Below are 15,780 nucleotides of genomic sequence, written 5' to 3'. Positions count from 1 at the left end.
ATGCAGTTTTGCATGGTACTGTTTCTGGAGAATGCTGAGAATTCTCGTTTGTATAGTATTGTACAGTATCTTCAATGACGTTTTGGGTATTTAATGTCAAGAAATTATTATCCCCGCCGTGAGATGTTCTAAATATAGCACGGGCCACAAATTTCTACAAATTTTTATTGGATGGTGTGCCCCGAGAAATGTTTAAGTTTAATACTGTATATGTTCCTTGGCTCAGTAAAGGTCAGGAAATGCTATTATACAATATTTAATTTTCATGTTTTTTTTTTAAACTTCTCTGCTACTTTACTAATTCAGGTGTGGTCGCTGCACTGCCACTAATGTCCTCTAGATGGAAATGTTTTACCTATTTTGGCAACTTAGGCTGACGTTCTTCTTCAGAGGGCAAACAATTGATTAACACCACGTCCGGTCCAGGAATTTATAGCACTGTGTGATAGCTTTATGTTTAATGAAGGATATTCTTTTCTATATATATATATATATATATATATATATATATATATATATATACTGTAAATGTGTTTTGTTTTTGTGTGCGTAGTTGTCCATTCATGCTGAAACGGATGACATCATAGTCAGTTGGTGTAAAGTGGGAGGGTGGGTGCGTGAGGAAGAAGAAGAAGAAGTAGAAGAGGAGGAGGAGGAGGAAAGTGGAGGGATTCTCGTGTCTGTTCAGCCCTCTTTTCCTCCTCACGCGGTCACATCGCAACAATGGGCGAATCTTCCGAGGAAGCCCCGGGTCTTGCGAGGACAACGAGCCGCGGATGTACGCCGCTGTCCCCGGCTCCCTAGTCAAACCGAAGCATCAGCCCGACACGACCGGTGAGATCATCGACGTACTTCTTACTGCCTGCCATGATAGTGTTTGTGGACGTGTGTGTGTGTCCAGCGATAATATCACATCCCGCTACCCCTGCGGCGCTTTTGCTGCAACACCTAGTTGTGTAACTGGCACTGGAGAAGAGGCTGAGCCAATGTGCAGCAGCAGCAGCAGCAGCACTCTGTTTATGACTACATGTCCAGTGCAGCAAAAAAAAAAAAAAAAAAAAAGAGCTCCCAACCATCCATCCATTTCATATAAGAAAGAGGTCAAACTAGGCTTCAAAACGTTTGCTAGGAAGGCTGGGAAAAAAAATCTTGTGTGAAAGAAGTTTGATTTGGAAAATCAGATGCATCCTCCCCCGCCTCTCCCCAAACGTGCATTTTGTTTGACATGTGAAAGCTGAGCTCATTAACTTAACAATAATGTGCTTAAAAGGTGTTTGATGAGCTTTTGCAAACAAATGAAAAATAAATTACACAGAAGAAAAGCCTACAACTTTGAGAAAAGTAAACACAGTATCATCTGTCTATTAGGGGTTCTTGACCACAATCCGTTACAGAAAACGGTCCGAGAAGTGATTTGTTTGAAATCCGAATCGACGTTTCCCATTACAGTTAATGGAAAAAGAAATAATGCGTCTGAAGCCTAAAAAATTTGGCTTTTTGAAGCATTTTTTTAGCTTTTCCTGATAATAAACTGCATAGTTGAAATACATGTATAATTTAAATGCTTTATATAATACAATAATTCAAGAAATATATGTATTTTTTGCTCAAAATGTATGCTTTAGTAGTAGAGTACGCTAGGCTGGAAGTGCATTCCTATATCTAGCGACTCGGCCCCCAGCGTTGTAAACTTTTTTTTATTAACAAAAGTGCAGAATAACTTTAAACAAGCAACTTGCCTTCTTTGGAGCCATGATTGGGGGTTAATAAGATAGTCCTAGATAAGAAGAAAAACAACAGTCACTACCAGGACACGTCTGTGTACAGAGGCTGCGTTATACACAACAAAAGTGCGCCGCACGCATTTTGTCAATTCTGTGTTTTTTTTCGGGTCGCGTTCGAATTGATAATAACAAAGCACATCGTGGGTGGGTCAACTGCTTGCGCCACGCGCTTTGTTATTTCCGGGTGTTTTTGGGGGGCATTCGAATTGACAATAACAAAGCGCGTCGTGAGTGTTTATGTTATTTCCGTTTTTTTTCGGTGATGTGGGAATTCACAATAAACCGTGTTGTCGGTCAGCTAGTCTGGCCGCTCGCAATATGCTTTTTCCGGGTTTTGTCGGGGGTGTTCGAGTACCGATTTTCATTCGGAAACTTGGATTTTTTGTGCGAAAACTGATTTGTTTGAAAACAGGGACGTTCAAGAACCGAGGCTTTACTGTACTTAGAAAGAGTCCTAGCACGTCGTATTTCAAGACAACACTTTGGAGTTTTTAACGGAAGCAAGATTACCCCAAGATAGGACTAGTTGGTTGCAAGACTGCCAGTAATTACGACAACTAAATTGAGTATGATGTTGACATGTTGTAATTACTTGTTGCTGTCTGCCTTGTCTGTCTACAAGTGTTGACATGAGGCTGGTCAGTGATACAATAAAAGGTTGAGGACTGCTGCTTGACCGTCTTAGTCCACATATTTGGAGATTGTTTTTAACCTATCCTTTCTTGTTAGCTGCTAAGCTCACTAATTGTTTTTTTTTTTTTTTTTTTTTGGCTCAGGATAAGCAATAAAAGTTTTGCTTTGGCACCATCTTGTGGCAATGTGGTGCCAAAGAACTACAATGAAATGAGTTGAGGAGTTTAAATAGTAGTTCTTCGCTGTCCTCTTATGGGAATATTAAACCTAGTGCAATTATTGGTTGCGCTTATCCTCACATGGTCAGAGGGGAATTGGAGCCTAGTACACTACATTGTATGTAGTACAATCGCAGGGCACATAACAAACATTCACATTCACACTGACACCTAATGAGTACTATTAGAGTCTTCAATTAATCTAACAGGCGTCTTTTTTTTTGGGGGGGGGGGGTGCAGCAGAGATTTGACTCCTGAATCGTAGAACTGCAAGGCAAGACGTGCTAACCACTTGCTTCCCGTGCTGCCAAGGGGTTAACGTGACTCATTCAAATGTCATTACTGATGCTCTCCACGTTCATGTTACGCAACTTGTAATCGTCTAATGAATATGCACAGAGAGGTTGCACATCCTTTGGTGAGGGTTCCTTTTCACTCTCTCTTGCTGCTCTTTCATTGTTTGGAAAGCACCCTGTGGGGCTCTTAGCATTGACTTTAAAGCTTGCTGTGTGTGGTCACGCTCTATTGAGCGCTAGTGATGAATGACTGTGTGTGCGCGCGCGTGTGTGTGTCCGTGTTCTTATGCCTGCATGTCCAATGTAGCAAAAAACAAACAAACATTTACTTTCATTGCAACTTCTGTCATGCAGTAGAAATCCAGATAGCATTTCAAACTTGCTGTCGTAGATTGATTTTCCATAAAATGAACGTGCCTTTGGTAATTCACATATTTCTTTGTCATATTATTGCAATCGTACGGTATGGTAATATACAATATTCAAGGAAGAAGCAGTGGTTTTTTTTTCTCTCCCAAAATTATGGCTACTTGGACGTTGTCACGAGCTATCAATGCGGGGGCGGACCCAAATGCAGGACTCCAAAATGAGGACACGATGTTAATTTTATTTCGGATGCGGGTCGATACAAAAAAGAGGCAGAGGCACAAAAATGCTAGGCTAAGCAGGATCCAAAAAGACATTCAGCAAGGTTCGATGACGACAGGGGCAAACTAACAATCTTAACAGGACGGGATTAACCAAAGGGCACAGAATCGCTGTGATGAGGATAGCTCAACACTGCACTTACTCTCAGTGGTGGAGAATCCAAATGGCAATGAATGCAACACACTGACACAGGGCAACTAACTGGCAATGCCAGTGACAAAACTCCAAATTGGTCCAATAAGAGTCCACGTGGAAAACAGCCATGGCCGGTGACAGGTGTCAGAGGTGACACCGCCCAGAAAGGTGGGCAGGCCACGCCCCTCTTGGCCGTGGTCCACTCTTGCTCATGACAGATGTGTTAAGCGGTTATTATGAGACCAGGTTAATAGTGGTAATGTATGGTAGCCATTCAAGACTGTAATCTCAAATAAATCAGTGCATACTTTGTTGTAGAGACAACGGTGGGCATCCTACCTTCTGCTTGCGGCGTAGTGGGAATAACATGACTCATTCACGTCATCATTGCTCTTCCCCATGTTATGCAACTTCTACGTTTGCGATTGTCCAATGTGGATGCAGGCAAAGCTGCAGAAAGGATAAAGTTCATTCTAAAAGAACAGAACAGTTTATTTTTTATTGTATCATTTTGGAAAGCAACCTTAGGGGCTGTTTGCCTGGACTTTTAAGCAGCTTTGCATTGTGTCCTTATTCTCGACTGATCACCAGTGAAGAATGACACCCTGTGTGTGTGTGTGTGTGTGTGTGTCTGTGTGTTTCAGTTAGACGGAGCAGTCAGTAGCAATGGAGTTGAGAGTGGGAAATAAGTATCGCCTCGGGAGGAAGATAGGGAGCGGATCCTTCGGCGACATTTACCTCGGTAAGAGTTTCCCTCTCATTATTGCCGGTGCGCGATCAAAAATTGCGTTGATGTGATTTAGCGTGAAGCTTATTGCTTCTCGCTAGGCTCCAACCTTGCCACGGGAGAGGAAGTCGCCATCAAGCTGGAATGCGTAAAGACCAAACATCCCCAGCTCCACATTGAGAGTAAATTCTACAAGATGTTGCAGGGTGGAGGTGAGGCTCCCAGAGGTCAGTCGACTTTTGACTGCCATGTTCTGAGGTTATGACTACAATCCACAATCCATGGGGTGGCAAAGATTTCATTTTTGTATAGATATATCTCTACATGGGGGGACACTGAAGGAATTACATGTCCCAACAATAATACGGTAATCTCTGTACAGATTGTATAACAGTGTACATTTACTGTCCTTTCACACTCGGGGAAAAAAAAAACCTGCATCAAAAGTGAGTACCGTAATTTCCGGCAAATAAGGTGCGACCTTTTTCACACGCTTTCAACCCTGCGTCTTATTCGGTGATGCGGCTAATTTTGCATATTTTTTTCTAACGGCCCCAAGGGGGCACTGGAGCGGAAAAGGTCAGAGTGAGACCGGTGGAATATATGTGCCGAGGAAGTGACTTTTACCGGTCTGGCCCACTGAGCTAAAAAAAAATAAAAAACAAAACAGACTGCATGGCTCATTAGCCACCAAAACTGAAGTCGCCATCCACCATCTTGATACTCCCAAAACAACCATGCCGACCTGTGCAGAGATTGCGTTAATCGCCAGTTTCGTGGCTGTGAGAAAACATTCCACACGTAAGTTAGAAAGATTTACTTTGCCACTGTTAAAGTTTATTTGTAAAGTTTTTTTTTTTTAATTTCCGATTAACTTAATTCACTTGAACAAAGTTTTGTTTACGGTTGTTTTTGTTCACTGTTCACGCTCTGCTTCACCTTTATAGGCTGACGTAAATATTTTCCCAAACTTCATCAGTGGATAAGCATGACAACATATTTTCTGTGAATTTTTTGAGGAATTTCATAATACAGAACTCTGCAAATTGAATTTGATTTTCAACTGTTAGGAAACGCATTTAAATTTTATGTCTGAAATAGGACGTCGCAGAGACAATAAATAAACAATGCATTTAGCATTAATTTTCCCATTGCAAGTCCTTATTTCCAAAAATATTAATAACTGATTGACTTAAAATTTCATGTTTTTATGACAGAAAAATGCTTAGTTTTTTGCGACGTTATGATGGTAGTGCTTCACAGTGTATTTTGGGAAACGTTAACATGCCACGGAAATCGGGCCCTCTGTAGTATGCAAGGTTTCTTGGTAGTCACGGTGTTCTATGTCTCTCCTTTTTTACCAAGTCGAATTAAAAATCCTTCATGTTATCAGAACTGAAAACGTGTCAAGCTCACGACCAATTTTAATTAATTCTACATGCCAAACTTTGAGAAAAACCCCACCATAATCCAACCTGTAAAACATGTCCTCCACAGGTTTTGGGAGTACCAAGATGACAACTGGCTTCAACCAATCGACACCGCTCAACGTGTATGCGCTATCCAGTCTTTTTTTTTTTTTTTTTGTTAAATCAGTGGTCCGGCCCTGTTAGCACTGCGCTGGCGTGTTACTGCCGTGTCTCAGTGATTTTTACCAGTATGTTTTTTTTTTTTTTTTTACTCGGCTCTAGCTTTAGCATTAGCGTGGCGCAGCTAGTGTTAAACTCTGTGTACTGTCTTGCGGTTTTTAGACGGCTGCGGCCTATGTATGTACCAAATGGTATTTCCTTTACAAATGTACTGGTTGAGGCTTTTAACCAGATGCGGTATGTAGGCCGGGAATTATGGTATGTGAAAAGTAGTGAGTAAGTGAAAATAACCAAATTGGGCTCAGTTGGCCATTTTGTATCCCTGGTGTCATGTGACTCAGTAATATTACAAATTGGGGAGTAGGGGCGTGCAATTTAGTTTTATTGCTCTCACACGGTGGTATACTGCTCTCTGGAATGGATCCGGAATAATGAAAAAAAAAAAAGTTGCTCCCCATGGCGATGGCTTACCAGTGTAGAGTTTGCATGATTTCTCCATGGTTGCGTAGGTTTTCACTTGTCACTTCCTCGCACACGCCAAAAACATGTACTTTCGATTCCTAAAAGAGTCTAAATTGCACATGGACGTGAATGTGAGTTTCTCTATATCCAGGGTTAGCTGGGATTTTCTCCAGCAAACCTATTGAAGAACAACTTGAGGACCAATCATGTTTCGGTGTCCAGTTAACCTTAAAAAATATGAGAGGTGTTATTAACGCTGTTCCAACTCCTCGTCAAACATATTGTGGTGTCACACGACTGGAAAGATACACACCTCCATTCCCTTTGCACAGTTGGCATCCCGTCCATCAAATGGTGCGGCGCCGAGGGCGACTACAACGTGATGGTCATGGAGCTGCTGGGCCCCAGTCTGGAGGACCTATTCAACTTCTGCTCCCGCAAGTTCAGCCTGAAAACCGTCCTGCTCCTGGCCGATCAAATGGTGAGCAGAGACAGAACTAGCCGAAATATTCCCATAGTTCCAGGGTCAAGCCATTTTAAAATCCTTTTAAAATCCTCCATTCGGACGGAAGAGCTCATTTTATTTCCCTGAGTTTTGATTCTTTTTAATTATGATGTAAGTAAAGTTTGAAGTCCTCTGTCAGAGCATGTGGCTGATGCGATACCCCAAGTCGACCTCAGACTTGCACAGAATTCGATAAAAAGCAGAAGGTATTTTTAGCCTGGAACTAACTGGATTGTTTGGATGAAAATGAGTTGGGACTAATCCTCATCTAAACCTAAAAAGGGTGTTTATGCTACTGAAAGAAGGCTCATCCCTTCAATATTCTCAACAATTATTAAAAGGCTTGACTGGTAGTGTTGTCATAAGAGCTTCTTAAAGCTCATTTTATATTTGTAGTTTTTCCTTTTATTGATGTTTTTCATTCTAGGTTAGTGTTAGCATATCCGTGTCACAGGAAGTCTTGGCTTTGATATCCTCCCAAATAAAAAAAAAAAAACAAAACAACATTTAGGGTTAGTTTTTAAGAATAAATTGTCCGTAGGTGTGAATGTGAGTATAAACGGTTGTTTGTCTGCAGTACATGTACCCAGTGATTGCCCAGCGACCAGTCTGGGGTGTACTCAACTGGTATAAAATCTAGTCCATAAAGAAAATAAAATGGGGGAATGGACCATAATCCTTATTTCTGTTGTCTCAAATCACCTTCTTCCAATTAATTTTCTTTTTTTTTGTCTTTTGTGTCAATCCCAATGACAACGGTTGTACTCAACTGATTTATGGCTCATTTAAGTCAGCCTCTCTCAAAGTCGAGTGCCTAAGCAAATGAACGATTTATTACCTTTGTCAAGGGTGAAAAACAATGAAGGCTTCATGTGTTGTTTTGATCACACTTTGTCTTGCTAAAGCAAAAACCTCCTGAGCACGCTACATGCTGTCGGGGAGTCTCTTAGTTAACCCAGGTCATTTCACTCGATTGTGAGATGTTCTCTTCTTCGAAAAGAGCTTCCGTGTTCCATAGCACGTTGCCACTACATGTTTTCAATGGCAAATGTCCTAGTGTAACATCTGGCGACCACTTAGATGTCGAATGAGACTTCCGCAACTTTGTGCATGGGTGACACGCTCTCTGCTCATATTTATTTTTTCGTATAGGCATTGAAGTGAATAATATATGTATTTTTCACAACAATATCTATTTTATGGGCATGACAGTGGAGCTTTAAGTTTGGGTTTCGAATCCGTGCAACTGCTGTAATTTCACTCATATTCTGAACTCACACTGCTTGTGTGGTAATCAGACGACTAATACACAGTATGAGGAGGCAAGTAAACATTTGTATATTTTCATAGTCAGAATGGGCCTTTCAGGGAAACCGTAATTACAATTTTGCTTGCGACAAAATTAGTTTGACATGGCTGATCTTGAGAAAGAATCTGCTTCTTAACCAGGTACCCCGTGAAACTAAAGAGGACATGCTATAGAAAATGGATGGACAGACAGACGGATGTTAAGTCCAACCTGGATTCTACTTTAAAGCTGCTTGTGTCTGCACCAGATCAGCAGGATTGAATACATCCACCTGAAGAACTTCATCCACAGAGACGTGAAGCCCGACAACTTCCTGATGGGTCTCGGCAAGAAGGGCCACCTCGTCTACGTCATCGACTTCGGCCTGGCGAAGAAATACCGCGACTCCCGAACGCACCAGCACATTCCCTACCGAGAGAACAAAAACCTCACCGGCACCGCCCGCTATGCTTCTATCAACACCCACTTGGGCATTGGTAAAAAACATCAGATCATTTAAACACTTAACAAAGTTAGCACTGATACATACAGCATTGAGACTAAATTATAATATTTATACCGTAATTTCCGGCCTACAAGCCATGACTTTTTTCACATGCTTTCAACCCTGTGGTTTATGCGGTGATGCGGCGCTAGCGTTACCGCGGCGCCAGCTTTAGCGCAGCTCTAGCGTAAGTGCACCTGGTTATAAGCCTCGGTACACAGAGCTAACGCTAGCTAACTCTTTGTGTGTAACGAGGCTTATAATTTGGTGCGCTCTGTGGGCCGGGAATTACGGTAGTTTAAATATTTTTGTCATGCTATTAAATAAATATTGATTAAGAACTCCAATTGCCATTGTATTGTGTTTATTTTTTTTACCATTATTAATAGTGTCATTCTTCTTCCGCAGAGCAATCGAGGCGAGACGACCTAGAGTCGTTGGGGTACGTCCTGATGTACTTCAACCTGGGATCGTTGCCTTGGCAAGGGCTCAAGGCCGCCACCAAGAGGCAGAAGTACGAACGTATCAGCGAAAAGAAAATGTCGACTCCCATTGAGATGCTGTGCAAGGGCTACCCCTGTGAGTTATACATAAGAGGGATTGCGTGTATTTGATTAAGTTCAATAGCAGGATTTACTCGGCTTGAACTGTAAAGTTACAATAACAGTCAAGTCAGGCCAGGGGATCGAAAGGAGGCATTCTTTCTGCTTCATAATAATATCTATTTCACTCAAAAAGCTTGATAGCTAGAAAAGCTGTGATGTCATTATCATCTCATGTCATCACCTTAAAACATTTCTGAAGCCTTCCTCCTCATTAGCGTTGCGGGTTAGCTGATTTTGGGCGAGAGGCTTAGGTCACTTTAGATTGGTTGCCAGACAATTGCATGGCACATACTGAAAAACATCCATTCATAGATACTATAATAATACGGTACTCCAAACCATGAGGATCACACTTTGTGAGTCACTGTGCTAGGGGACAAAAAAATACTGCAAAAGGATTAAGATGTAGGATCTATATGGCATTCCCATCACTGTCCATGTATTTAATGGACTTGAGTCAAGAATATTCCCAAATAGACCAAGATATTTTACAATTATATAAAATATAACAAACAAATGGTAGCAGTTTCTAGTGGTTCCTCGCAATGGTTCTGGGTTAGAATCTCATGTCTGGCCTTCTCTTGTGGCGCTCACATGTTCCACTTCTCCTTGTGTGGTTCTGCAACTTCGATATCCGTCCACATTCCAAAAACATGAAGGTTAGCTTTTTTAAAGATTGAATGAATGTGAATGTGAGTATGAATGGTTTGTGTTCTCGAGTTAGTGGGTCGTCTAATGCTTCTCCCCTTCTTTGTTCAGAAATTATAGAAACTAGATTAATCTCTGTCCCAAAATTTACAATGTAAAAATCATTTGGAAAATTCTTTGTTGCCAATTTCTGTTTTTGGTATCGTAAATGTCCTTTTTGTCTCCCAGCTGTGTTCTCCACCTACCTGAACCTGTGTCGCTCTCTGCGCTTTGAAGACGAGCCAGACTATTCATACCTGAGGCAGCTCTTCAGGAACCTTTTCCACAGACAAGGCTTCTCTTATGACTACGTCTTTGACTGGAGCATGCTCAAGTTTGTGAGTGTGATTATTTCCTGATGAAAAGTGCTTTTTACAGATCAAGTTGGGGTTTTCAAGCTGCTGCATTTCAGGGAGGCAGCAGGACGGTTGAAGATGGAGACAAAGAACGAAAGGTGGAAAAAGACAAAGACGAGCGAGCAGGCGAAGGCCAGAGAGTCGCTGGAGGTCGAGCTTTGCTGTCTGGATCCAAAGCTTCAGCCGCCAACCGAGTCAAAAACGACGCAGATGTCATTCAGTCTAAAGCAGTCACTTGCGGCGTCCAGCAGTCAGGTCAGAACAGTTGTGAATGTCAATACGTGGGAGACGTATTGTAATATTTTTTTGTTATTAATGGGAGGCGTTTGCACACAGGTAACTGCTCCCCTCAGGTTGCTCGAGCGGAACGGGTCGAGCGAGAGCGCAAAGTGGCCATGAGGCTTCATCGTGGCGCCCCCGCCAACGTGTCCTCCTGTGACATTTCGGCGCGCCTCGACCAATCACGCATAACTGCATCACAGGTAGGAGGAGTCATGTAACCCTGACCACAGGTTAACAAAAGAAATATAGAATGTGACCTTTGTTTGGTCAATTTCGTGACTGTAATCCATCTCATCAGCAACAAGGAAAACAATTTTGACAATTTTGGAAAATTCTGTGAAAGGAGACATTTACGTCACAATTTAAAAATGTTCCTGGCGTTGTGAAGACATGGCTATGATGTTTTTGTATCCCAGGGATCAAAATTTCCAGTCCTCTTTATACCACAAGTATCAAACCCAAGACCGGGGGCCAAATCCGGCCAATGATATCCTTTTAAGTGTCCCGCAAAAGCAAATCATGTCAATCGACTTAATACCCCCTTTCAAAATAAGATGAATAATAGTTGACCAAACCATTCTTTCCTAACTTCAGATTTCAAAACTTGTCCATCCATCATTTTTTTGTAGTTGTGTGTATACTGTATGTAATATCAGGCAATCATACATTATATGCGTTCACAGTCAGGGGAAACCAGAACTATGATGTGGCGGCTTGCAAAAAAATGTGTGAAAAAAGTCGCGATTTATAGGCCAGAAAGTACGGTACTATACTGTGTGTATGTGGCACATGGAGACATAACCAAACGCCTTTACCCAAGACCTCACAAGTAATGGATTGTGTGCTGCTTATCCATACTGCTGGTTATGATATTCTGTGCATCCAATAAAACTTATTGCAGCTGTTTTGCTATGACATGACTGAAGTGGAGCCGTAACTATGGGGATGTAGGTGATCCTGCATGATTTTTCAGATAGTGTAGTCCAGCCTCGCTGATCATGTGGAAAACCTCAGTGTGAAGGTGGTGTGACACCTGTGCACGAGTGCCTGGCGTCTTCTCATGCTTGGTCACACACTGCTATAGGGTGGCATTGTGTTTTTGTGTTACGCTGGTCACTGGAGCATCAAAAGCCTAAATATGTCTTCGGCTTGTGGTCACGACGTTTGGCAGACTTCCTTCTTTCTACTTCCAAGTTGTGGAGGTAGTCTTTGGGATACACCACACTCTGTGGGCCAGCAAGCTTAGTGTACTGTTCAGAGTCAGACTTTGCATTCAGACACTTTGATCCACTGTCTGACTTTTGACAAAAAAGCTACATGTTTCAACTGTCTCTCAGGTCTGAGGAACCGGGTTCACATCCGGCCTCGCCTGTGTGGTTTGTTCTTTCACCCCATGTCGACAAGCGCCTTCTTTTGGTACTCCAGTTCTCTCCCCCATCCCAGAAAACATGCATGGTAGGGAAATTGAGGACTCTGAATGGCCCATAGGTATGAATATGAGTCTGAATGGTTGTTTGTTTATATGTCCCCTATGATTGGCTAGTGACCAGTTCAACATGTACTCGCCCAGAATCAGCTGGGATAGGCTTGAGCACACCCGCAGCCCTAGGGAGGATAAGCAGTATGGGAGATGGATGGATACACTGTAGCTTTGTGCATTTACAATCCCTTTTTTTTCCTTCTTTCAGGTCAGTGTGCCATTTGAACATTTGGCAAAGTGAGTTCTTTTCGACTGGCCTGCTGGTCAGAGGCAGGTAGGAAGATGCCTGACACACAAACATTTGTGTATCTGGAAGATACTAGAAATCGTGTCATGTGTTAACAGCACACTTGTTATACAGTGATTATAAAAAGTCTACAAACCCCAGTTCAAATGCCAGGTAAATAATTTCAAAACTTTTCTCACCATCTATGTAACCTGTCACCTTATTTGTACAACTCCATTAAAAAAAAAAAGTTTTGAAAGTGTAAGTAAAAATAACCAAGATAATGTCCTCTCATAATAAGCCAAATGCATTAACTTGTGTTAACTGGGAATCCGCACAACCCTGACACCATTTTAAGTGCCGCTAATTAAATTTTTTCCTAGCGTGAAAGTTTTGTGCTCACATTGACTACTATTTTGAACTGTTCATATGGCCATGTGATAAAATGTAGCACCAAAACAAGACCCTATATATTATGTATATATATATATATATATATAGAGAGAGAGATAGAGAGAGAGAGAGAGAGCGAGAGAGAGAGAGAGAGAGAGAGAGAGAGAGAGAGAGAGAGAGAGAGAAGAGAAAAAAATAATTTTGGGTCTATCATTACCACTAAACGGTGTCAGTCCTGGCATTTGAATAGGGGTGTGTAAACTATTTCACAGTGAAGCAATATCTGTAGTACATCAAATGGGAAGTCAGTACACATAGTTTAATCTCTTTGGTTTTGATATACAGTACTGTATTTAATGTTCACGGGTGAATATTGTTATGGTAAATGTTAAATGTAATCAAGATCTTTTAATCTTTGATATTTATTTCATTGTATTTATGATATAAAGTGGACCCTCGCATATTCGCGGTTGGGCACCCATTGATTCAGATATTTGCAGATATTTTTTTTATCTTGTTTTTATTCTTTTTGAACTTAGGGTGTGGTGGACCAACCTCCAAAACACTTGCTTATAGTTTATACACACTTATTCATGAATTTGTGGGGTTTAAAAAAATCTACATAATTATAAAGGGCATCACTTATCCGCAGATTTTTGCTATTCACGGTCTGGTTTGGTCCCTGTCCCCCACGAGTAGCAGATGCTCCACTGCACCAATATAGCACTTCTCACTTTTTCATTCTCATTTTGTTACCAATTAACGGTTCCTTTCTCCGAGTCTAAAATTCAAATTGTATGTTTTCTTCAATGCCATCCAGTGTTTAGAGGGGATCAACTTACCCTTGGCTTTTCAAACAGATAAATGAAACCACGGGGGAGCGGAAGAGCAGGAAGAAGGTGCGGTGCCAGCCCCTAAACAGGGAGTTCAGTGATGTGTCCGCGTGTCAACTCTGGTGACCAGAGGGAGCGGAAGTAACGCTTCAATGATGGAAACCGGTGGGCCAGGAAAAAACCTTTAATAGTACTGGCCCAGTACTGTTTATCTTGTGGAGAGGGGGGTGGGGTTTGGGGTGGCGAGGCGGGGGGGGCTGTACAATAACCAATAATCACGTGTCCAATAGACTCAGAGGCTCAACTCGCAAAAAACACATCACATCCAATTGCACAAACATTCAGGTTTCTGTGGTTTACAGATATAACGTTAATGTTAAAGAGTTAAATAAGCTGCATATTGATGTCTTTCATACAAAAATACAGGTATAACCAGTGTGGCAGTCAGGCGTATCATTTGTGTATTTAGACCTTTCTTAGAAATAGTCTAAAAAGTCCACGTGTTACTATCGTACTTGTTCATCACCCAGCTTTGCCTCCGAGTCCAAAATATAAAATGCAGGAATGTTGAATTATAGAATGTACAAAAAGCCTGCATTGTCTCTCTTGATGTGTTAAAAGGAGACAATGTAAATAAGGAATGAGGAAATAAACTCAATGGCTGAATGTTACTCTGACTCCTTATTTAAATATGTAAGTAAAACATTCTTGCTAATGTTCTGTATGTCTGTTTTTTTTATTGTTGTACAGTTATGTTTAATTTGGGGAAAATGTAAATGACAATTACCAGAATGTATTAGATCAAGCTAAAGATGGTTATCCCTATAAAGTCAAACATAAATAAACTTGTAAAACTTGATGTCTCCATCTGCTGATCTCTTGTGCACTTCTTTAGTGTTTCAATTCTGTTTCTGATTGTCTGTAATCTTAGGATCAATTAAAAAATACATACATGCTGATTGTAAATGCAATCACAATTACAATTTATAGTCTATTAGATGGTCCGCACATGCTGTCACATAAAAGAGACCTTCCTTCTCAGCAAGGAATTTTTTTAATCATACATCATCCATCCATCCATTTTCTTAGCCGCCTATCCTCACGAGGCTTGAAGCTCTTCTTTCAAGACCAATCCCTGACTTGAGTCCCTTATTTGAAACCATACCCCTGTCTTGAATCTGTAACCCGGGCTTGAAACCCTAACCCTGGACAACATCAGGTACCTAAATACCATCCATCCATACATTTTCTTCGCCACTTATCCTCACGAGGGTTGTGGGGAGTGCTGGATCCTATCCCAGCTGTCAACGGGCAGGAGGTGCGGTACACCCTGAACTGGTCGCCGGCCAATCGCAGGGCACATCGAGAGAAACAGCCGCACTCACAATCACACTTATGTGCAATTTAGAGTGTCCAATTAATGTTGCATGTTTTTGGGATGTGGGAGGAAACCGTAGTGCTCGGAGAAAACCCACGGAGGCACGGGTAGAACATGCAAACTCCACACAGGCGGGGCCGGGATTGAACCCAGGACCTCAGAACTGTGAGGCCAACGCTTTCCACTGTGCCATGTATTATTTTTATATGTATAATGATGATAATTACAATAGAAAAAGATTAAAAGATTTTTCTAATAAAGAGTCAAGGTCTTGGTCAAACATTTCCCTAATCCTTATCTGATTGTTACAAACAGGGGCTCATTTTATTCGTGTATCACTCCCCCTATCCATCTATTTTGATATTACAGGTAGTTGGAAAACGTTCATAACATACCTCCATAATGTATGTGATTGACAGTTGAAGGTTTTGGTTCCATTTTTCATAGTTTTGGAACCTTATTTTTTTTTACATTAATTCAAATCTCCCAGATTTGTAAACAACACTCTTCTCTGTTGTGTGTGAAATTTAGATTTGTTTGGTCTAGCTTTTGGGTTATTGGGTATTTGACAACATTTTTTAAAAAATTAAATACATTTCCGAGTGTATACTTAAAAAAAACGTTAACTTAAGTCAAAGAGTCGAACCAGTACTTATAATTTTACCACAATATAATTTTGACATTAGTATCCGAGTACTTTATCCACTTCTGAACCGAGGGTTAGCTCACGATGGAGCAAGACAACGCAAC

At 41.3% G+C, this 15,780-nt stretch overlaps 1 protein-coding gene across 4 annotated transcripts; it reads left to right on the top strand.

Moving 5' to 3' along the window:
* Positions 1 to 556: 556 nt before the first annotated feature.
* csnk1e (casein kinase 1, epsilon) lies at positions 557 to 14,481 on the top strand. 4 transcript variants are annotated; one of them, XM_061810848.1, is made up of 11 exons: positions 557 to 834; positions 4,363 to 4,456; positions 4,543 to 4,668; positions 6,825 to 6,973; positions 8,554 to 8,782; positions 9,199 to 9,369; positions 10,272 to 10,420; positions 10,495 to 10,693; positions 10,775 to 10,920; positions 12,409 to 12,474; positions 13,680 to 14,481. In XM_061810848.1, exons 2-10 carry the CDS (start codon positions 4,381 to 4,383, stop codon positions 12,439 to 12,441), a joined length of 1,278 nt encoding a protein of 425 aa, XP_061666832.1. In that variant the 5' UTR covers positions 557 to 834; positions 4,363 to 4,380; the 3' UTR covers positions 12,442 to 12,474; positions 13,680 to 14,481. The 4 variants fall into 4 exon arrangements, with proteins under 4 accessions (XP_061666832.1, XP_061666831.1, XP_061666833.1 ...); XM_061810847.1 differs by having other exon boundaries at positions 558 to 834; positions 4,359 to 4,456; XM_061810849.1 differs by having other exon boundaries at positions 560 to 834; positions 4,359 to 4,456; positions 4,543 to 4,653; positions 13,680 to 14,480.
* Positions 14,482 to 15,780: the final 1,299 nt, after the last annotated feature.

Source organism: Syngnathoides biaculeatus, chromosome 22, assembly GCF_019802595.1.
Source record: "Syngnathoides biaculeatus isolate LvHL_M chromosome 22, ASM1980259v1, whole genome shotgun sequence".
Lineage (NCBI taxonomy): Eukaryota > Metazoa > Chordata > Actinopteri > Syngnathiformes > Syngnathidae > Syngnathoides > Syngnathoides biaculeatus.
This window is presented reverse-complemented; position numbering and strand designations above follow the sequence as displayed.

Excerpts from the sequence above, each read along its gene's own strand:
- csnk1e (XM_061810848.1), top strand. The coding sequence starts at position 4,381 with ATGGAGTTGAGAGTGGGAAATAAGTATCGCCTCGGGAGGAAGATAGGG. Across the intron at positions 10,421-10,494 it reads ACTGGAGCATGCTCAAGTTT|GGAGGCAGCAGGACGGTTGA; the intron begins GTGAGTGTGATT and ends GCTGCATTTCAG. Across the intron at positions 10,921-12,408 it reads CACGCATAACTGCATCACAG|GTCAGTGTGCCATTTGAACA; the intron begins GTAGGAGGAGTC and ends TCCTTCTTTCAG.